The sequence below is a fragment of the Ipomoea nil genome, unplaced genomic scaffold (genome assembly GCF_001879475.1).
Source record: "Ipomoea nil cultivar Tokyo-kokei standard unplaced genomic scaffold, Asagao_1.1 scaffold0688, whole genome shotgun sequence".
In the NCBI taxonomy this organism is placed as follows: domain Eukaryota; kingdom Viridiplantae; phylum Streptophyta; class Magnoliopsida; order Solanales; family Convolvulaceae; genus Ipomoea; species Ipomoea nil.
In genome coordinates this window covers 13616-38106 of record NW_017617116.1, presented here as the reverse complement: position 1 = coordinate 38106, position 24491 = coordinate 13616, and the positions used below count along the sequence as shown (strand labels likewise).

At 31.5% G+C, this 24491-nt stretch overlaps 2 protein-coding genes across 2 annotated transcripts; both read right to left on the bottom strand.

Moving 5' to 3' along the window:
• Positions 1-1829: 1829 nt before the first annotated feature.
• LOC109175370 (probable ascorbate-specific transmembrane electron transporter 1) lies at positions 1830-6289 on the bottom strand. Its single transcript, XM_019324634.1, has 4 exons — positions 5996-6289; positions 5829-5877; positions 3363-3574; positions 1830-2093 (listed from the first exon to the last, which is right to left on the bottom strand). The coding sequence occupies exons 1-4, from the start codon at positions 6125-6127 to the stop codon at positions 1830-1832; spliced, it is 657 nt and encodes a 218-aa protein (XP_019180179.1). The 5' UTR covers positions 6128-6289.
• A 1952-nt stretch (positions 6290-8241) lies between these two features.
• On the bottom strand, positions 8242-16153 carry LOC109175991 (protein transport protein Sec23A-like). The gene is made up of 12 exons (XM_019325393.1): positions 15156-16153; positions 14880-15053; positions 13593-13754; positions 12769-12911; positions 11156-11231; positions 10878-11050; positions 10683-10764; positions 10254-10331; positions 9928-10089; positions 9500-9763; positions 9081-9185; positions 8242-8874 (listed from the first exon to the last, which is right to left on the bottom strand). Exons 1-12 carry the CDS (start codon positions 15906-15908, stop codon positions 8725-8727), a joined length of 2322 nt encoding a protein of 773 aa, XP_019180938.1. The 5' UTR covers positions 15909-16153; the 3' UTR covers positions 8242-8724.
• Between the last annotated feature and the right edge of the window lie 8338 nt (positions 16154-24491).

Below are 24491 nucleotides of genomic sequence, written 5' to 3'. Positions count from 1 at the left end.
CAATTGAGCTGCCCATACAAGTACGCAATTTTTTTCCTAAATGCGTATTTAGTTGTTACAAAGTAAACTTTTAGTTGTTACAAAATGCACGAGTTTGCACGAAACTCCTCGTGTTGTTTGGAGCAGTAGTTGCGTGAAACTCGTGTTGGTCGGAGTAATAGAGGTTTGCAAAGCCTCTGTTTCTAACATACGGGAAATTGAGTTAATTTTAATAAGTTACTAAATTAATTATGATTAATTTTAATTTTAATTTTTAATATAAGAATTTACTTTATAACTTCATATTTAATATGATTATTTATCCAATTCTGGGATTTACACAATTAAATTTTTAATGCCAATATATAGTGCTAATGAATTGTACTTATCCTATAAAAATCTGTGGTTGGACAGAAAGATGGTACGAAATTAGGAATATTAATTGCTAATTCCGCAACAGGCCACGTCTCCTGCCTTGATCCATAGAAATATTTGACAGCCAAAAAAATGTGATTAAAATGGGAGAGATGGCTGCCGACAAAAATTGTGACTTCAGCATACAACACTTTGTTCAGTTAAAAAGATTGTTAGTAATTGTCTAATCAAAAGGATTGGCCGAGTTAGTAGAGATCAGTCATGAGTTCGACCTATTTTTGGAGGTGTCAACCACTAAGTGCATTTAACTATACTTATCAAACTTCCCATGCTTATGGATATTTTTAGATTGTATCGCTTGATATGGTACTCTTATTGATTATAGAAAGAAACAACTTATTATTAATCAATAATACATAGTAAATATTTTAAATTGTATCTCTTGATGTACAGTTTTAAAAACATTATTATCTCCAAGAACCTTATTTTTAAACAAAATATCAAAAGTACGACTATGTTTGGTCACAATCCACATGTGTATCCTTTGGGGATTATGTTATCTTACCAATTTCATATGTTCATCCAAATAGGGGTCAACTTCACCCGTATTTTGCAAGATGTATAAATATCCTTGCTCAACATGCATCTTCACGAAACACAGTAAGAACTTTGACCCCTCGGTACCCTTACCAGCAATTCTTTCATCGTGGTTGAACTTGAAAAGCCAATAGATTCCACTCATGTCAAGTATTCAGTACAGAATGCAATAACCTCTTCAGCAATAAATGTTTTTGGCATATATCAATTCCTCACCTACCCTTTGACTTTTATGTACCGAATGGGTACATCCACCTTAAGTAACCTGGACCACATTGTCTGATCTCCATCTCTCACTAAATTTACGAGTAAGTGAATAATGATATAAAAAAACAAAGGTGAAAAAGGCTATCTCTAGTTGGCACAATGTAACAATAATTCTATTTTCCAATTTGTCTAATTTGTCTATATCAATATAACCAGCTTGGTTGGCGTGAATAGCCATGCACTTTTGTCCCTTAAGAGATGTTAGGAGTTCGAAACTTTTATTGTATGGAAAAATCAATCTGGCCATAGTATGGACTTAAATGTGTTTCCTATATTTAGAATCTGTTCAAGACACTTTTTGGTTTAACTCAAAAGTAAAATAATATATTCATGTTTTTATATGTCATTATATATATATTACCAGCTAAAAGTAAATATCAAATTTACCAATCATTTTTTAACAAATGACTAATAATATCCACGGGTTAAAACACAATCCGCTTAACGCAAATCAAGCTAGCATTTCACACGTTCAAGTTAAACTAAAAAAATATATTGAATTTATAAAAAATTAAGTCAAACTAATCAAATAACAATAGAAACGAATTATAATTATTAAATTTGAAAAAAAAAAAAAAAAAAAAAAAAAAGTATGCTTGAGTATTTGCATCTCAGATTTCTAGTAGGTAGCCACGAGGTAGGAGAACAGTTAAGCCTACAGAAATACCAAAGAGAAGTAACAAAAGTCCTATGAAATTGACAATCAATCCTTCTTGGTCCCTTTTGAGGTCCAGTGATATGAATTTCTCCAGCAAGCCTGTCACTGCACTTAGTATTCCCATGGAGAAGATGATGAGCCCAAACAGAGCATGCCATGGAGCCTTACTTGATGATCTTGAACTTGGGAACAAGAAGGTGAAGAAGGAGAACACCCACTGCATGCATGCATTGCATGGATATTATTGTTTATTATTGTTATATATAGTGCTATATATATGGCAATCATTTATTGTTTAGTTCACACAAAAATAGTGAAAAGATAATTGGGTGTGGATCCCGAAATTTTCTTCGGTGGGGCGAAAGAAAAATAATATGAAACACTTAGAAATTGAGTCATAAATATTGTTGACTAGGGGTAAAAAAAAAATATACATTAGAACGCGATAAAAAAATATTCAAAACAAAAACATAGTTCAAATAGAAATTACATTATAAATCACTCATCTCACTATTAATATATTTAAAAGAAAACCCCAATAACGTTACATAAAGAATTCAATTATAGTTAGAAATTAATCTCATAAATCACAATTATAATCTCACTATTAATATTTAAAAAGACCAAAAAATAAAAATATAGAAAATCAATGCTATCAGTTTCAAACCACAATTCGCATACTACCATAAACCTAACCATCTAAACTAGCTAACTCATCTTCTATTTAAGTTTTTGTACATGTAATATCTATACATGTTTAGTCTGTATACATAAGGGACCTATACACACAATATATATAAAGGGGATGGGGGTGGGGGAGAGGGGGCAGCTGCCCCCATTGTGGATCCGTCCTTGATGAAAATATCGTGGTAGTTAACAAGAAGCTTTTTAGTTTTTATGCATTCATGCTAGTTATACAAATGGTGGCAAATTTTACTGTGGACCATGGTCCAAACGGTACCGTTTCTTTTAATGAAAAGAAACGGTACGCATTTCGCGTAATTAGCTCTGGTTGTTCTGCTTGTATAACATATTCAATTTCATTTTATATACATTGTAGTTTCATTTCAACACAATTATAGTTTTATTTTGTTTCAATTACACTTTCATTTGACATTACACATACAACAGTCTTATTACAGTGAGATATATTGAATTTCATTTTATACACATTGTAGTCTTATTACACAACACCACTAAATTATAATTCTAATTCAACTATGATTTCATTGGACAATATACACTCAAATATGTGAAACTGTTATTCAGTTTCATTTTTGTTAAAAGAAGGTTGTTAAGAATATAATTCTAAATGAAAAAAAAAAAAAAAAAAAAAAAAAAAAAAAAAAAAAACGTATGAGTTTATAGATGTTATTATAGGCCGGTAAGACTAGCTAATTGATCTACAGATTCAATATAATCTTTGGTCCATGTGCATTAAGTTCCAAGCATACATGTATACAAAGATGGAAAGCATTATTCATACCTGCAAAGCAAACAAAGCGACAGTGGAAATACCAATCCAGGAATGCAAGGAAACAAGATTTGAAGTTCCAGTGTCATGGTGGAACTTGAAAACTACATACAGTCCAACAATTGCAGCACCAAGGGCAATCAAGTGTAGACTTATGTGCAATGCTTTCAGTCTCTTACTCATCAAATAACCCAGCCTCATGGGTGTAGTATATACCAATATGGCTGCACATACACAAAAATAAACACCATTATAAAAAGTGTCATAAAGATGTGTCATTTTGGGAAGAATAAAGATGTGTATCATGACCAAGTGACTTGTGGTCCACTGGTATCTGATTTGGTCCCTTATGTGGGAGGTCAAGTGTTCGAGCCTCGGTGTAGGCAAATATTGTGTATATGTGGGTGTCCCTCTTTCCCCTCCCTTAAAAAAAAAAAAAAAAAAAAAAAAAAAGATGTGTATCATGGGAATAGTGTTAGTTGTTAGTTGTTAATTTAGAGGTTGGGGGTTCGACTCTTAAGCTTTAAAATAGATAAACGGGCTGACGGGTTAGCCCGTCAGCTTGTCCAGCAGAGGTTATGTTGGGAAAATCCCAACACATGTAAAAATGGGCTGGGCTAGTTCGTATGAGTTGGGTTGGCCCGTTTCTATAGCACTATGGGCTGGGCTGTTTTTTTTTTTAAATTAACCTGGGCTATTGATTTTGATTAGATCAAGGGTTGAGATTAAACCATATCTTTTTACGTAAATCCTATTACCGCACATGATCCTTCATATATATCTAATCTAAAAACATGATTTTCAAAAAAAAAAATCTAAAAACATAATAATTAAGTCTTAATCAAAGTTAAATCCCTAATTTATGTCTATGTTTTTAGTGCTAACAATTTTGTACATTGTGCTTTTAGAGTTGTACTATACAATTTTTTGGACAAAAATATCATTACCGTTATAACTTCCGTTATCTTTTTCATTACTTTTACCATGCACATGCATCCACCATATCTTTTCTTATATATATATATATATATATATATATATATATACATACACACACTAGTCTTTTCTATGCTGCGATGCGCAAAAACATATGCCCAATATTTATATTTTTTAAAATAACTAACAAATAATACTTACTAATTAAAATCTATAGGGATAAAGAACAAATAAGCCACTTAACTATTTGGGAAACAGCAATTAAGCCATCGAACTCAAATAACCATCAAATAAGCCATTGAACCCGGAAAAAAAAAGAGCAAATAAGCCATTGAACCCTGAAAAAAAAAGAGCAATTAACATTTTTTACAGGTTAACTTCATGTTTTTGCTGATTGGATTGCCAAATGTTTATTTTATTTGCATTTATTTTTTTTATTAATATTATCCACTTGGATAGTATTATATTTTAAAATAATTATAATCAAAATAGTTTTGTCTTGTCGAGATTTGATTTATTTTTTTATGTTTATTTTTTCACTGGATCTTTTGTTTAAAAAATAATAATAAATAAATAAATTAGATCTAGACAAGACAAAACTACTTTGATTATAATTACTTTAAAATATATTACTATGTGGGTGGATATAATAAAAAAAATGGTAAATAAAATAAACATTTGTTAATCCAGTCAGCAAAAACCTAGAGTTAACCTGTTCAAAATGTTAATTGCTCTTTTTTTACGGGTTCAGTGGCTTATTTGGGGGTTATTTGAGTTTGATGGCTTAATTGCTTTTTCCCAAATAGTTCAGTGGCTTATTTGTACTTTATCCCAAATCTATATGAAATCAAATTTATTTATTATAATTATAATAATCCAATATACACTAGTGGAAATTATGGTCGGAAATAGCTATAAAGATATTTCCGGACACCAAAAGTGGTCGAAACAAGGCTTTTGACTTGATTTAAAATTATTTTCAGGTGGTCGAAAATTCAATAATTTTCAGCAGTGATATAATGTCTACAAACATTATTATCATTAAAGAATATAAGAAAATATATGGTGGATGCATGTGCATAATAGCAATAATGGAAAAGATAACGGAAGTTATAACGGTAGGGGTATTTTTGTCCAAAAATTTATATAGTACAACTCTAAAAACACAATATACAAAATGATGAATTAGGGATATAACTTTGATTGAGACTTAATATGTTTTTAGATTTAGATATATATGCTCAAACATACAAAACATTTTCCTAACCTTACAAATCACTTCAAACTAGCGCATTTAATTTGTTTCATAAATGAGAAAAAATTATGATGACGACGATGAATTGAAGATGTTGTTATTACTCCGTATTATTTATTATTACTCCATCTATTCCATTTTAGTGGAGTTTTGAAATATATAATACAAATACTAAATTTAATATTATGAAAATTTTGATTAAAAATAACTTTAGTTACAGTCGCGAACTAGACACATAAAATGAGACGGAGGAAGTATTATTATGGTTGGTAAGCAAAGGGTGATACCTTCTCCGGAGATTAATACAAAGCCAACGACCATGAACAGTGGGTGAAGCTGCATAGCATTATTCAAATGGTGATGGCATATGAGCAAAGATAGATCATCACAAAACATTCATAAATATATATATATATAATATAATAACAAATTGGATGGGGCATCAGAGATTTACATTGAAAATCTTGAAATTGTTGGCTGAGTTGAAAGAAAGGCCTTCCCGGAATCTTAGAAGCCATATGAGAACAAGGGTTGTTATAGCAATGAATAGCAAATGCGCTAACACAGATGCAATACGCATACCCATCTCTCTGCTACTTTATGATCTCCTCACTTCACACACACCACTTGTTCGACGAATTGAGTGAGAGAAACTTTAATTTGAGCAGTAGAAATACCCAAAGTTGAAACTTTGTCAACATTGATGGCATCGTTAGCCCCCGGCCTTAATCAAATTAAATACTGTATGTATATTATAGAAAGAAAACAAAAAAAAAAAATGTTATTTTATAAATTGGTTAATTTCATCACTATAAATTAATCAAATAATTAAGGTGATAATTTTAAGAGTTAGTAGCATGGGCGTATACCGATCCAGCAAGCTATGTTGCATATGAACTGAGTAGTTAATAGTATCCACATTATAAATGTCTTCTTTTTATTTTTATCTGTGACGAGGAAAATTTATAATCACTGTCCAAATTTGTGAACTAGATAAACACCGTCTTGTTGTAACTTTAGCTAATAAAGAATCATAAATGGTAAAACCAGTTTTAGTTACACATACTTGATCGGCTCAAATTGAGAAGGTCAATAAAGTTTAAATTAGCTATTTGTTGGAGTTATTTTAGATGACGTATCCAAATATGTTAATTTTGTTTAATAAAAGTAAATAAATATATCAAAATTAAGAATATTATTCCCATATCAGTATGAATATTATATATGTAACTCTCTAAGTCTCTATACATGATGAAATTAACGACATAGTAGAAAAAATAATGTTAGCCGGCTAGCTATAGCTTGTTAACCCCCAAAAAAATTATGATGAAGAATTGGTCAAGTTTGAATTTAAGCTTTATATATTGGAAGAACACTGCCCTTACGGCTGATATAAATTCCTAGCTAGTTAATGTATACCAAAAAAATGTTTGCTTATTAGTTTTTTTTTTTTTAATCATTTAATATTAACAAAATACCCCATCATTCCCATTTTTGGTAGGAGGAATGATATTAGGGGAAAGGGGAAATCTTATATAATTGGTGATAGAATGATGGTCATTTACGAAAACACGTAACAAGTGTTTTCATGGGAAAAGGCTTTTTACCCTTTCTGAACTCACAATTAATTTTTAAAATAAAATTAGTAATCAATTAATTAATGATACATCATGAAGGATGAATTTGGAGAGAACAAATAAGAGTGGTATCTATTGAACTTGTAAAATTTTTTAATATATAGAATGGATATTAAAGGACAATATTTGAGTTTTTTTTACTTAAACGCATTATAATCACTAAATATAAACATCTTTGGATAAACATTTATATTACTATATATTACATTCATTCAATGAATACAAATTTCACTTTTAGTTCTTCGAATATTCGAATATATTAGTGTGTTTGGTTCATAATTTTGGTTTACACACTATGAATAGAAATTAAAATCATTGTTAGTGTTTAGTTGACAACTTAAAACATTATTCCTTAATTAAAAACGAATATCATTCCATCTTAATAGTGATTTAATTTTTAAGTTTGGATTAATACTTTTAGATTTTTATTTTTATTTTTTACTCATATTAGTGTTTTGAATGGATTTATATTATAATCAATTACCTTAATTTTTGTATTTTTTTATTTTTAAAACATGTATTCCCATTATAAAGTCATACATAACCAAATATTAATATAAATAATCATTCCAAAAACACCCTACTACCAAACATGCAAAATACTTTTACCAAAATTCATTATCATTACTAAGTATTTAATTCCCCGTATGATTCCGATTTCCTTGTGCGAACCAAACACTTCCGATTCCCTTGTGCGAACCAAACACACCCTTAGTTTTTCACTAGGGAATTATATGGGCTTGTGGAATTACTAATTTAACCTCAGGATGACCCCATGTATTTTGGCACTATCACAATTCACAACAGGCCATAGTTGGCTTTAAGCTTTGGACAATCAAAAGTGAAAAAAAAAAAAAAAAAAAAAAAAAAAAAAAAAAAACACACACACACACACACACACAGTACATTCATTAATTCATAGGACCAAGAATAGAACAAATTTCAAACAGTGCAGCAATGATATTTAGCTCAAACACAGGAAAACATGATGAAAAATTAAAAGAAATAACTTTCAGTTTAGATAGGCTGTAAAGAGAAGTCTACATGCTGATAAGCAATGGCATCAAAAAGTAAAAAAATTTCTCTCAAATAATATGGTAACTGTAAAGAGAAGAAATGTTTCAGGACTAGCCTTGACCTACAACAATCATTCTGGCTATTTAACTTGCATATCCTCGAAATATATCAATACAAAATGGGCACATGGTTTTTAACTGAAATCTGGCAACTTACAAAACAGAGGAAATCAAAGGAGCTACCCTCTAAATTCAACCCAAATTGTGGGAGCAAAATTGCTTTTTCCATACAACATAAAGGAATTCAGAGACAGCCCCCTTGTTTCAAAGCAAAATAACCTCCCAGGAAAAAGAAAAAAAAAAAAAAAAGTTTTTATATTGTCCTCAGCATCCAGATAAGTCTGTTTCTAGCCTCTCATTATATGGTGGGGAAAGAAGATTCTGTTGAGGCTAGAGGGGAGACAATGATAACTTACTAGGGTTTCACAAAATGATGCAACTATAAAACCCCGTCTTTTTTACTTCCCGGATCAAGAAGATTGTACTGCCAACCGCTGTAGATGCTCAAAGAATATCTGCAGACTTACATCATCAGTGAAGATGACATCTGATCCAGATCCCATCTCATTTGCATTATTGTATGTGGCTGATGGGTTCAATTTTGCCAACAGAAACCGTGCCTGTTAAAATTGGTAAAGATGTATTTACATCATAAACCCATTAAAGTGCAATAAAGAGAAAACGGTAAATTAAGGAGAAGTAACTTTTCCATCTTCCTGACTTGGGATAAATCGATTTTGGAACCAAGAAGTTGTAAGAGCGCAGACAAGATAACCAAAATTGAATTTTGAAACATTAGTAAGCTTAAGTTTCATGAAATCATTACCTGGGACCCATGCTGATCACACACCACTAATCTGGGAACAGGAAACCGGTCATGAATGATGGATTGGGCCTCATCATGTGGAGCTTGCAGTAATTGTGCAAATGCCTGGAAAGTAAAATAGAGTTTGACCAAATGAGCATTCTTTTTACTTATAGGCATATAAATATGCACTGGAAAACATTGATGCATTTGTCACAAGTCTGCTCCCAAAATTAATAGCAAAAATTGATAATACCACCAGAGGTGGGGACAGGGAACCTTTTGGGCAATGGAGGAAATCCAGTCAGGCATTTTAGATTCCGAAGGAAATAAGATTAGAAGACACAAAAACAAGTATCTACCCCAATGATAGCATCTCAAATTTTCACCAAAGAAAAAGAAAAATGAGGGAGAGAGAGAGCTAGAGTATGAATGCAAACCTCATGTTCTGGCTGCTTTTGGTAGCCCATGTTCCTCCATTGAGCTATTGTCATTCCATGGAATATAACTACACTAAAATAAGAATCTAACAAGAGGATACGGTCAGCTGCAATTGAGGCCACATCCAACAAAGCTGGTGAAGGTGGAGAATTGAATGAAAAGGACGTTAGTGTTGGCTGAATCATAACAGCAGCATTGCTTATGTTCTCTCGATTCAGCAACATGCGGAAGTAAGCTGTCTCATCTGGACTATTATTGAAAACCTATGGTGCAAACATTTATGAGAAATAGGACAATGTGTAACTACATATACAAAAATACATATACATATACATACATACATACATATATAGATATACACACACACACGGTGAATCACAAAATTTCAACAGATGAGGAATAAGGAGATCGTGTTGAGTAACATTACTTGCAAAAATTGAGATCGCCGCAAATTAAACATGAACTGAGGGAACAATGAAAAAAATGGATTTAATGTGAATGAGGCAGGGTCGTCCTTCCGATATTCGCCAAATTTAGAACAAAGACGAATTAGATTCCGATCTAGCCACCTAGTGGCATCAAAACCTTCCTGGAAAAACAATAATCAAGAAAATAAAAAATGTTAAGATGTTTAAGCAGGGCATAATAAAATAAAAATAACTTGCAAGCTATAAGGAGGAAAAGAAGTCAGGTATAATAGCTAGTTAACTACTTCTAGGGTAATTTACAAATGCAGAAAGACGAGGAAGATACCTCCATCTCCATTTTGTATGAAGCCAACCTAGCCATTACTACAGCAGCAGTTTCTTGATCAAAACTTTGAATCAACTCCTACAAAAACAAAAAATGCCACCACACCTCAGCATCAACCCATCCACATGTGCTTTCCACAAAAATTCACAAAGTGCAAAAAGATAATGTGCATACAAAGGCATATGCTCAGAAGAGTTTTAATTCTAGTTAGGTTATGGATACCAAAAAAATAAAAAATAAATCCTTTCACAGAACCTTCTTGAATTCTATTACTAAGAAATGCATATAAGGTGGAAACTGTTGCCACATATATCTAAAGCATTTATGAAAGGTGGTTGTGGGTCTATTCTTGATTAATCCAAAATGTATAGACAAGGAAATGGTATTCCGTATAATGAACAAATCACATCAAGGAATTTGGCTTCACACCTCAGAGTTGACAGCAGTATCAACCCATCTTCTACTAATTGTTGTAACTCGCAATTTTGTTTGGCCATCAGAGCCCTGGTAACTGCATTCAAATTCATGACAAAAAGAATTAGTCAATACAGTACCTATTCTTCAACCAAACCATTTTCAAGAGGGAAATTAGGTAACTGCATTCAAATTCATGACATTTTGTACCTTGTAAGGAACTGTATGTACAAATACGAATTTGCAGTGCCTGTAGGGTCTGACTTTTCACTGGATGAAACATCAAAGAAAACAGTCATGCATGTAGTTTTGTCAATACTGCACATCTTCCAAGCTGTAGTATTCCCCTCTCCAATAACTGTGTTGGCAATAGCAGGTCCTTTCTGCTAGTAACTCAGCCATCAGCAACAACCTTCTAAATGATCATAAAACAAAAGTACTGTCTTCTAGGAGAGGTCTTATATCCAATTAACAAAAAACAAACAAACCTTCTCTAGAGATGTGCAAGGCCCTATAACTCCTTGAATCTTAATATCCTTTGAGCATTTGATCTCAAGTGTACCACTGGAAGAAATATATGAATTAGAACTTGCAATAATTTGTACCCAAAAAGAAAGTGCCACTGATACATGGATGCATAAATGGCATCACCACAAAAAGCAAGAGCCAAGGTCATCATGTGCAAAGGATTGCATTCATTCATTCTATACAGAAGAACCATATGCATGGAATTGAGACCAGACAGGTTCAGTGAAGTATGGGCAGATAAATTCGCTCACTTTCCACCAATATTTTATATGGGTAAAAAGCAGCATTATATATTTCAAACTTTTACAATTTTGGTAACATTTTTACTGCTAAATTAACAAAACACTTTACTTTTTGAAAATAATAATAATAATAATAATAATAATAATCTGGATACTGCTAAACACTACCACAACCAATTCCAATCACTGCTCACCACAATCCAGTCAATGCTCACAGGAATCCAGCAAACTTCCAACACATCAAACTACCTACTTTAATTATTAGTTGCCTATAAAGATTTGAAAGCCATAGGAGCAAAACAAAACTATTTACTACATTATCCATAGATACAAATACAGAAAACAATGGAGCTCCTTGAGATCTTGTCAGTGCAGTTGAACATCTCAGTGGAAAATAAAGTTAGTTTTACTCGGAGAAGGAAAATGCTTTTTGTTTTTGGCCATCTCTCCATGTTCCAATGCCTATGTATGTAGAGAGAGACTGCAGGAGAGATCTTAATTGTAGGTACGCTAATGTTTTGATCCCTAGATCAATATGCAGTAACTTTCTAGTTTAGTACTCAGAATTGGGAAATCTAATTAAGATAGGGAAACTAGATTGAATTCAGACAACAGTATTTTATTTCTTCATGAAAGTAGGAATTAATGGGTAGATTTAAATCCACATATATAAACCCATCTGATACATAAGTATAATTTAGGCACCCAAATATTGTCCAGTTATCTTTTACTTTTGACAAACTCTGAATATCTGTGTAGAAAGGACAGGTATCTATAGTTTAATAGCCATTTTATGGGATACAGCAAGACCAGGGAAAAAGAACATCTCATGGTTTTCATCTACTATTTGTTTTATACCTATACTATAATCTCATTTACCCTATCATAGATTTCTATGTTTAGCAAGCCCAATGAAGTTAAAGTTGTTCACTTTTGTGGTACCTCATTCAAGTCACCAGTCCTTTAAAAGTAGTGTTCATTGTAATATACCCCAGTAACTAATATGCCAAATGCTGCAAATCTAAGAATTGAAAACAAATTGTATAACCTAGTTTTTCAAACATCATTGATTAGAATTTGTCAATTGGTGGACGTATCCCATTTTTTATAAATTTTATTTTATAGCATCAATCAATCTTGCTCCATAAAGCCGGGCCTTTCCTTCAATAATTACAAGCCTTGCCTTCCATTTGTAATAAAGCCCAAAGGATTGTTTATGCCCCTACAAATTACTCCTTTTTATCTTAAAGTAATCAAATTAGAGGACAAAACAAGACAAACTACTATGGGAGTCGGAAAAGCGAGAAAATAAAATATATCATGACACTCACTTGAAGGAAAGCCCAAGCGACTGTTCACCATCATCAAAAATGCGCTTGAAAGAATCCTTGAAAACAGAATGACCAAAGCTTTCTGCTAGAACTACAAGTCCTCCAGTTTTTTCAATTGCTACTTTCATCTCAGCAACCCCAACCTGTATATTTAAACCATATTAGGCAAAAGAACAGGATTAAAATATAAATGTACTTAACACAAGGAAAGAATAATTATTAAAATGCTTAGATATTCTAAAGGGGAGAATTTCTGAGGTGATGCCTAAGGTGAAAATTACATGATATTAGAAAACAGCAGAGCCTGGTAGACACTTCTTTGCCATGACAGACCATTTAACACTAAGCATCCATTTAGATTATGGTCTAAAACAATATAATAGATTGAACATCTGATGTGCATATGCATGTGAATAGATATTTATGTGACTTTACAAATGCATATCTGTATCTATTTTCCCTCAAATATGAGGCAAGATATGTTTCAGGAGAAGATTATGCACATGCATATGAATAAACATGTAGGAGACCTTTCATATACATATCTATATGTATATGAAAATAAACTTAGCACATCCTACTGTGGCTCTATCCATACACTGGAGACCTCATTCACTTTGGAGTTTCAAATAAAAATAAAAATAAAAATAAAAATAATAATAATAATAATAATAATAACAACAAAATAAATAACCTTAAGCAAACCCATGAAAATATTATATCAGATTATTGTGTATAGCATTCTAAAAAGCTACTGAAGACTCAATGGGAAATAATAAATAACCAAAATCTTTAATTCAGATCAAGAGCTGGCCAACACAAACCTGATCAAGCGCAGATGCAAAAACATCCAACACGTGACCTTGACTGACTAGTTGCTTTGCAAGTTCCTCATAAAAGTGGACTGCCTTTTTGAAAAAGGGTGCTGCATCCTTATCCAGATCCTTATGGGACCGAACAGGATCTGATAAATCTTTTGAAACAATCTGAACAGAAGTAAAAAGTAAGAAAAGTTAGTACCAGTCTCCATGGTGAGAAACTTGAATTTGCAGCCGAATGAATAAAATGCAGGAACATTCAGTAAAATCCAATTGAATATGATGATTTGATGCGGCAAACTAAGATAAGTACCAAATTAACCATTATTTAAACTATTGGGGAGAAAATAAAAGCTGAAAATCACAAGTCAAAATAGCATACACTGGTAATAACGAAGCCATGAAAATAATCATTGCAGATGAGGTAGAGATGTGAGATTTAAACATCAAATTGAGAAAAAACAATGCAACCACTCCTATTTATATAAGCAATACAGTTTGGCTAAGTGATGCCCATTAACCCTTCTAAACCATTTCTAAATTATTTCAAACTTTTTTTTGGATAAATAACAAGATGCCATACTGTTCAAACATTGAACAACCAATTCCAGTTCAATTTGGATCCAACCAGAAGTGTTTAAATTGGTTGCAGCTTCATCAGATGTTAACAGAATTATTCATTTTCATGATCTGATAGAGACAGGGAAGCATCAGGAAATAAATATGTACAAGCCTACAATACCCAAAAATACTAGACCTCATATTAGCTAGAGATCAATTTCATCATTTCATGTATATCTCCTTGCACATCCAAGAAACTATGTGATCAATTTCTTCATTTTATATGCATAATTTGATCCCTTCTTGCCCCATTTCTCAAATATATGTTACTAGGATTAGCCCAAACCCACTATTTAATATATTACAGGAAAAGGGTTTTAAAATTCATCAGTTTGAAGGATTTTGATTTTCTTCCTATTCACCACAAAACAAGCATAATAAGACCAATAAACACCATGTATGAAAGCTGCTTCAACAAAATGTATCTGTGCTGCTCTGCTATTTCATGAAACCATATGTTGAGAAAATTATCATTATTTTATTAATTTCATAAAAAAACAAAAATAAAATCATGTTTTTTCTGTGAAATTTAGGATTGGGCATGTAAGCATCTAACCAAGCACATAAGGAAACAAGTGCCAATGAGAATCAAATGTCAATGGAGGTGGAGGGGCCAAAAATTTTAATAGAAACTAAATAAGGAGCAAAAATATAGTAGATGAAAAGGCTTACAGCTCCAGGCCCTTCTGTGCATGGACCTCCCACCAAGGCTACAATTCGTGCACCAGCACCAGCCAAACAAGCACTTAGCAAACCCGAGGCTACACTCAAAGCCGCCCCCGTGCAGCGTAATGCCCTGTTTCCTGGAGGCACGGGCCATTGATCCGTAACCAATTCATCTAATAACTGCATAGAATACCAACAAAGAATTAATAAAATACAAGCATTCCAAGACTTGGTCTGAGCATAAGCACATTGGGGAAACACAGATTTTCAGCTGAAACTGACCGAATCCAGAGTGTATTCACATTCTGTAGCAGGCAACAAGAATCTGTTGATACCGAGATCAGGAAGCACCGCTGTGGGCCCACCAGCACCCTTCGGCATCCTTCCACCAACGCCACCAAGCCCCAATTGCTCCAAAACCTGATCTTTAGACAACTCCTTTGATCCCCGGAATACATACACCTTCGACATATCGGAAAACCCAAGCTCGTGCACCTGCACCTGAGTTCCGAAGGAGATAAACCCAACCATGGCATTCTCCGGGAGCATTCCGATAGCCCGTTTCAATGCGGATTTCGCGAAACCCAGCTCCTCCTCGAGCATGCACGTATCGAGGACGAACAAGTAAACCGGAGGCGGGCCGGCAGCGGAATTGGGGCCGATGTTAGGGTTATGAGGGAGAGTGTATTGTATGGTGGTGAATTGGGGGTAGAGCTCGGCCGGGACGTTGGTCTCGGAGACGGCGGAGTACTGGTGGGGGAAACTGTTGCGCTGGAAGCAAAAGGGGCAGATCCATATCAGCGCCTGGTAATCGACCCGCGCGAAGGGGTTGAGCACGGCGGTGCAGGTCTTGCAGCGCAGCGGCGCGTACGGAACCGTGACGAGCTCCGGCTGGGGACGGATCAGGTGGATCGAGGCCGCGATTGGGATCACGCACTTGCTGGACTCCACCTTGGTACGCGGCCACGCATTCCACGTCATGCGGACGCCGTCGATACCCTCCGTATCCGTCTGAGAGATCTCGCTGGACGCCATTAACGATGATCTCGCTATATAATATAAATAAATACAAACAAACACAAAACTATATAAACAAAATTTTTTTGGTTTTTAATTTAGGACAAAATACAAGAAAATTGGGCGACCCCAATGGTAATGGCGGGTGATGGGTAGAGGCCAAAGGGGTCACACGGCGGAAGAAGCGACTAAGAAAGAAGGGAAAACAAAGAGAGAGAAATTGGGAGGGAGATAGAGGAATGTGAGAAGGGTAGGCAGCAGAGTGGGGTAGATGAAGAGGAGAAGAGAGGTTGAAATTTTTTTTTTACATGGACCAATGATGTTTCTAAATATTCAACTTATTTCCTTAATTACTTTGTAAACTACACTAACACCCCACACTTTTTCTTTTCTTTTTTTTTTTTAATTCCTAACTATGAAAAATACATTGAATACCATACAAGTACAATGTCAATGCAATAACAAATTTTGGCCAATGAATCAAAAATGTATTTATATATTAACTACTAAATTCAACATTAGAAACATGGCTTTTAGAGTTAACTAGTAATTCACTGGCGCGATGCACGGAAAAAAATTATGTTATTATAAATATAAATAAAAAATAGAAAAAATAAAATATTTTAAATTATTTAATATAATAATATTTTTGAGCTTCCATTGGTCAAGTATTTATTATTTTTATAGAATACAAAATTACAATTAAAATTAAAATTAAAATTTTGTATGGTTAATATAATATCTAATTATGTGCATATTCAAATAAACGTATAGAGATAATTTACATAATTATATTGATTTATTCTTAATTGTATTTCATCTATATTATAATTTTCACAGTACAAATAATAACTAAGATAATTACATTTGGAAAGCAAATTTCAAATTTTGTATGTATAAATTTAAACTCTAATTGAACACATTTTTTATATGATTATATAATATATAGCTATTTTATTTTTCAAAAGTATATTTTTTATATGATTATAAAATATATATCTATTTTATTTTTTAAATGTTGTGTTTTTTTTTTATAATAAAGGATATTGTGGCATTAATTATAACATTAATTATTTCTCAAACCATATAGCTTTATTATATAAAGGATTTCTTCGTATGTCCATTGTCTTGATGTCAATTCCAAATTTAATTACAGACTATTATTTTTGTCGTTTAATATTCAGACTATTATTTTTTGAACACTTTTAGTCCTTCACGTGACTTTTCTTATTTTTAGTAATGGCATTTTTGTCTCTTCATATTTTTCTATTGTTATTTTTTAGATTTCAACCGGTTTAATTAGTTTAAGACTTTACTAAAAATCATTTGAAAAGTATGGTTACTAAAATAAGGGATTACTTAAAGTTATAAACCAATTAAACTGTTTGAAATCAAAAATAATAATAATAAAATAAAAATATGGTAGTAAAAAAATGTCCTTACTACAAATAAGAAAAGTCATGAAAAAGAACTAAAAGTGTTCAAAAAATAATAATTTAGGATATTAAATGACAAAAACGATAGTCGGGAACTAAAAGGAAAATCAACGATTTGGTCCTCAATTATTGGCGAACTGTCAATGTAGTCCCTCAATTCCATATTCATCAATTTAGTCCTCGAAGTCAATTAATTTTGGTCGAATAAGTCCTTCCAAGCGTATTCTGTCGTTCAGTCGGTGAGAGGTCCGATTTACTTTTTCCCAAGTCCAGTGAATGGTAATAAAGGGCGGCGGCGGTGAAGTCCTTCAATTGGGAAAACTTCGAGGATTAGCACGGATGGAAAATTGCTGTTAGAAACCCTTCGATTCACCATTTTCACTCACAACTTCAATCCAAACTCTATCAATTCTAGGTTTGGAGACATCAATTTTCATACCGTGTGTTTGTCACTTGTGTTCTTACTATAGCATATACGATACTCGCACAAGAATTTCTTTTACCACTATTAATTATTTGACACGATATGAAAATTTGTCTGGGCAAGTGGTGAATTACCACAAGTCTAGTATATGCTATAGTAAGAACACACGAGAGGAAGACAACGATGATGTGACACATATTCTGGGAGTTGCTATTATATTACAGAGTAATTATTTTGTAAGCATTATTTGTATTTTATTATTAATACTGCTATAATTATAAAGGAATACTCCATAGTTATTAATAATTCAATATTAAAAATATAATTTTAAATAAAAATAAGTTATTAATAATAATTCTATATAACGGTTAACACAATTATATATATATATATATATATATATATATATATATATATATATATAGGGATGCACTCAGGTGCGAATAATTGCACAGGAGGGAATATGCGAACGAATCAGCGCGTGACACATGTCTAGATCTAATAGATAAAAAAAAATGCGGTGGTATTTTCGTAAATAATTGAACATCGAAGTGCAAGTAAAATCACTTACAAGTGCACCTATTTTCACCTATAAGTGTATGTAATTTTGCCTTGTTAACATTCACTTCCCGCAACCATTCATTCACCTAGGTGCACCTACTTATAACTATAGGTGCAACTACTTATAACTATAGGTGCACCTACTTTCACCTATAAGTGCATGTAATTTTGTCTTGTTAACATGCATTCACTTCCCGCACCCATTCATTCACCTAGGTGCACCTACTTATAACTATTTGTCCAACTACTTATAACTATAGGTGCACCTACTTTCACTTATAAGTGCATGTAATTCTGTCTTGTTAACATTAACTTCCCGCAACGATTCATTCACTTGGGTGCACCTACTTATAACTATAGGTGCAACTACTTATATCTACAGGTGCAACTACTTATACCTACAGGCAATGTTGAAAAATCGCTAGGCGCCCTCTAGGCGCCTGGGGAACGCCTAGGCGGGCGCCTAGGCCGCCTAGGAGGCCGGGCGCCTAGCGCCTAGGCGCGATTTTTGCAACAGTGCCTACAGGTGCAACTACTTATAACTATAGGTGCACTTCGTATTGATACTCAGTGTAAATTTTACTTGCACCTATAATACATTTTACTTGCACTTCGATGTTCAATTATTTACGAAAATGCCACCATATTTTTTTTAATCCATTAGATCTGGACACGTATCGCGCGCTGATTGGTTCGCATATTCCTTACTGGGAGCTTCATTCGCACCTGAGTGCAATTATATATATATATATATATATATATATATATATATATATATATATATATATATATATATATATATATATATATATATATATATATATATACTTTATTTTTTATTTATTTATCTATTTATTTATAATTGTAGAATTCATATTAATATTAATGAAGTAAGAATTATATAAATGATAAATTACTAAATATAACTATGGTAACATTAATTAAAATTTAAATAAAATCAAACTTACCATTGAAGAATGTAAGAAAAAAATAGTGTGTATGCATGTACATAGTAATAATGTGAAAAGATAACAGATGTTATAACGGTAGAGATATTTCTGTTCAAAAAATTATGTAATACAATTTTTACGGCATAAGGTACGCCAAAAGTAAATAGAAAAAACGAACATAAACAAGATATATAACCTAGATTGAAACTTATTATGTTTTTAGATATGTGTATGTGTGTGTTTGAAAATTGAATAAATAAAAACACTAATACCCAAATTAAAACTATCAATGATAAATTAGACATTTAAAACAAAAAATGCAATAGTTGATATCAATAAGCTACTCATAATACATTTTTCATTTTTAGCTTATTAACATCAATAAAATAAACCAAACAACATGTACCAAACAATTATATTAATTGTTTGACAAGTCAAACAATTACAGCACGTTTGGTTCACGGAATGAATTTTGAGGTAATAGGAGTGCTATTCCATAAAGAATGGAATATGCAAGGAATAGCATAGGAATTGTATTATATTGGCGGTGGCGGTGGCGGTGGTGGTGGCGGCAGTGACAGTGTCGGTGGTGGGGTGGTGGTGGCGTCAACGGCGGTGGCGGTGGCGGTGGCGGTGGCGATGGTTGATACGGGTAATTCCCGTGTACGTAGGATGGGTATAGTATGAACAACGATGCATGTAGACAAGAGGAATTAGCTCCAAATACCCCTTTATTCATAATTGCGTTTTTCCCTATTTATAGAGAGAGTTGAGAGTGAACTGTGTGTAGAGAGAGAGAAAGATAGAGGGTAGTGGAGGAGAGGGAGGGAGCTAGTGGAAGTGAAGGGGAGCCCCTAAATGAAGGGTTAAAAACCCTTATATAGGCCAAACCAAGTCGGGTTTGACCTTGACCCGAACCATTTGACCCGACCCAAATAGGAGCACGGAGCGTACGAGGAGCCTGAACCCGGGGTATATTCCCCATCAACGGTGAAATAAGAAATCAATTTAATTGGGGGGTAAAATAAGAAATAACAACTTTAGGCTATTCCTGAAAACTCAGGAATAGCCTACTACTAGAAGGCCCTAGGAATCCCCATTCCCCTTGTAAAGGGAATAGGTCATTCTTAGGAAAATTGTTCCTGAGAATATATGTTTTTACCAAACAAAGGAATATGCATATTACTAGGAATGTTATTTCATTCCAGACATATTCCGCGAACCAAACGTGCCATTAAAGTTGATCAAACAAGTTTGACTTTGCCTAAGGCTATTCTTATTCCTGCAAATCCTCTCTCATTCTAAAAACAAAAAATGGGTCACACGTCCACATCCCCCAATTTGCAAATCATTTACTATTTACATTATACCCCTGCAAATCCAACATATTTTTAAAAATGGACCGCAATATCACATCACTTTAAAATATTATTAAATAAATTAAATAAATATAATAAAAAATAAAAGAAAACAAAATAAGTAAATAAACAAAATTAAAAAAAAGTACAAAAAGCTGCCGTAGTTGTTGTGGCAGCTTTGTACGAATTGCAAATTTACAATCCAACTCATCATTAAAAAAAAAAAATAGAAATGTTTATAACAATTGCCATGTCATCTTGTCAATGTTAAATTGGCAGGGATAATCTTAGCCTAATAAGTAATTTTTCAAACACCTTAATATGTAAATGGAATTTAAGATATGTATTTATTTTGATCGGTCCTAATTGAAATGTAGTTGAAATAGGGCATTTTTAACTCAAATATGGCATTTTTAAAAGTATTGGGACAAAAATGGGATATTTTCAATTTTGGAAACCTCTAGAAAAAATATTCATCGGGACTTTTGTTTTTGTTTTTGTTTTTTTGTTTTTTTGTTTTTGTTTTTGTAAAAAAAATGCAAGTCCCAATGAAATTTGTTACGGAGTTTTTTGTTTTTTTTTTTTTTGTTTTTTTTTATATATATATTTGCCAAGCACAAATAGGACTTGCGTTTGTGTTGTGTAATTTCATACGTCACAAACACAATTCCACTTACATTTATTAAAAAAAGATCTCACCGCGCAACTACTCTGTTGCATCTTGTTTCCTCCTCTCCAGTTTATGTATCTCATTCCATTCAAGATTAGACTGCTTCTCAATTTGGAACAAGTCCTCGCCCAAGTTCAGGACGTGGACCTGCGCAATTGCAATGGCGGAGTAAGGCTAGGCCAGGTGGTGGAATTGATGAATGACGACCAATCGTGTTGCAACAACAATTACGACGGCATGTGTCATTGAAGCTCATACGGAATGGTGTAATTTAGCAAAAACTAATGCGGAAGGAAACACGTAAATCTCACTTACATTTAACATATATATATATTTAACTAGTAATTCACCCGCGCGATGCACGAGAAAAAATTATGTTATTATAAATATAAATAAAAAATAGAAAAACTAAAATATTTTAAATTATTTAATATAATAATATTTTTGAGCTTCCATTGGTCAAGTATTTATTATTTTTATAGAATACAAAATTACAATTAAAATTAAAATTAAAATTTTGTATGGTTAATATAATATCTAATTATGTGCATATTCAAATAAACGTATAGAGATAATTTACATAATTATATTGATTTATTCTTAATTGTATTTCATCTATATTATAATTTTCACAATACAAATAATAACTAAGATAATTACATTTGGAAAGCAAATTTCAAATTTTGTATGTGTAAATTTAAACTCTAATTGAACACATTTTTTATATGATTATATAATATATAGCTATTTTATTTTTCAAAAGTATATTTTTTATATGATTATATAATATATAATTATTTTATTTCTTAAATGTTGTGCTTTTTTTTTTTTTTTAATAAAAGATATTGTGGCATTAATTGTAGCATTAATTATTTTCCAAACCATATAGCTTTATTATATAAAGGATGTGAAAAAATTTATTTCAAAAAAATAATAAACTACATTACCCAAGTTTTTACTTCATTAGGACTTGCGTTTTTATAAACACAAGTTCCAATGATTTTGTTTTATAAGGGAAATTCTATTTGCACCATCCATTTTGCTATTTACACTCCCTATTTAATAGGTGTAATAGCTTTATAGGTGGTGTAAATAAAAAAGTGCTATTTGCACCACTTCATTAAATGTAGTCAAACATTAATCTTTATTTATTTTTATTTAATAATCAATCTTTTTATTATTATTATTATTATTATTATTATTATTATTATTATTATTATTATTATTATTATTATTATTATTATTATTATTATTATTATTATTATGTTTTAATGCCTAATTATTTTGTGCAATATTTTTTTAAGTTTTTATTTTCAATACATATTTTTTTAAGTTTCTTTTTTCAATACATTTTTTTTTTGTTCAATACATGTTTTTTTAAGTTTATATTTTCAATACGTATTTTTGTTTATTTTTATAACTCAAATTTGTTGTATACATTATTTTAAATTGATTTAACTATAAATTGAAATATAAAATGATTACTAGTGATATTTGAAATGAATAAATATAAATTGATTTTCTACCTATCTTTTTATACTATAAATACCGTAACAATTTTATAAAGATATATGTGGGTTATAGTTCTAACAATTTTGATGTAGTTAAAATTCTATAAAGATATGTGGGTTAGAGTTCTATTGAGACTTTGAAATATAAATTGATTTTCTACTTATCTTTTTATACTGTAAATACTGTAACAATTTATAAAGATATGTGGATTAGAGTTCTAACAATTTTGAGGTAGTATATATTGCTCTATGTATACTTTGTAGTATATATTGCTCTATGTACTCAATCTTACTCAATAAATTGATTTTTTACCTATCTTTTTATACTGTAAATACAATAAATTGATTAATTTACAACTATATTCACAACAAATTAAATTAATTAAGTATATAGATAGACTCACCAGTCACCCAATAAATAAAATCCCAAATTCATTACTTTTTATACTATAATTTTCTCTCTTGAAATGTATCAAAGAGATTGTTATTTAGTCAATTGAGAAATTATATCTAATTTAAATGAATCCTAATTACCTAGCAAGCAAGAACAAAGTGGCTTAAAATACAAATAGCAACACCCATAGAAATAAATAACAATTCATTAACAATTCAATTCTGCCTATTTGTTTATACTGTAAATACAATAAATTGCTTAATTTACAACTATATTCACAACAAATTAAATTAATTTACAACTATATTCACTAAATTGATTAATAGTATAATTTTCTCTCTTGACATGGAACAAAGAGATTGTTATTTAGTCAATTGAGAAATTATATCTAATTTAAATGAATCCTAATTACCTAGCAAACAAGAACAAACTGGCTTAAAATACAAATAGCAACACCCATAGAAATAAATAACAATCCATTAACAATTCAAATTCAAATAACAACTTAAAATACCTCATAATGTCATTGACTTTGATTTTGATCATTGTAACTAAGTAACTGGTTTTGATTATGATTATTGTAACTAAAAAAATCTTCTATCCAATCATCCATGGCTTATAGATTGTGTGATACATATACATAACACACACCCCACATATATATAGAGTCATATGAGTCCAATTTGTATTATCTACCGCCCAAATTATCAGTAATTTCATCTCACAAACATCAATATTGACTAATTGTTTAAAAAAACATGTATTGAAATTATAAACTTAAAAATATGTATTGAAATTAGAAACTTAAAAAAAATGTATTAAAATTAGTAACTTAAAAAAAATATGTATTGAACAAAAAATATATATATTGAACAAAAAAAAAGATGTATTGAAAATAGAAACTTAAAAAAATATTTATTGAAACTTAAAAAAATATTGCATAAATAATTAGGCATTAAAACAAACAAAAAAAAAAAAAACAAAAACAAAAACAAAAAACAAAAACAAAAAACAAAAACAAAAAACAAAAGCAAAACAATGACTGGGTTCATCTCTTTTTTTTTTTTTTAATAAAAATTAATGTTTTAATTAATTAGGTTTTGAATTAAAATATTATTAATTATATCTCATAAATAAGGTTTGGTCAAGGTAGTGCAAATAGCAAAATAAATTCTTATTTGGCTATTTACACCACCTATGCAATTATTAAAAATTTTCACATTTTTACAATTTCAAGATACTTTATATTCACTTTTGGTCAAAGGGTGGTGCAAATAGCAACACCCTTTTATAATCA

Excerpts from the sequence above, each read along its gene's own strand:
- LOC109175370 (XM_019324634.1), bottom strand. The coding sequence starts at position 6,127 with ATGGGTATGCGTATTGCATCTGTGTTAGCGCATTTGCTATTCATTGCT. Across the intron at positions 5,878-5,995 it reads ACAATTTCAAGATTTTCAAT|CTTCACCCACTGTTCATGGT; the intron begins GTAAATCTCTGA and ends AATGCTATGCAG. Across the intron at positions 3,575-5,828 it reads TGTATTAATCTCCGGAGAAG|CCATATTGGTATATACTACA; the intron begins GTATCACCCTTT and ends GTGTATGTGCAG.
- LOC109175991 (XM_019325393.1), bottom strand. The coding sequence starts at position 15,908 with ATGGCGTCCAGCGAGATCTCTCAGACGGATACGGAGGGTATCGACGGC. Across the intron at positions 10,332-10,682 it reads ATACTGCTGTCAACTCTGAG|GAGTTGATTCAAAGTTTTGA; the intron begins GTGTGAAGCCAA and ends TTGTTTTTGTAG. Across the intron at positions 9,186-9,499 it reads AAAAGCAGCCAGAACATGAG|GCATTTGCACAATTACTGCA; the intron begins GTTTGCATTCAT and ends TTTACTTTCCAG.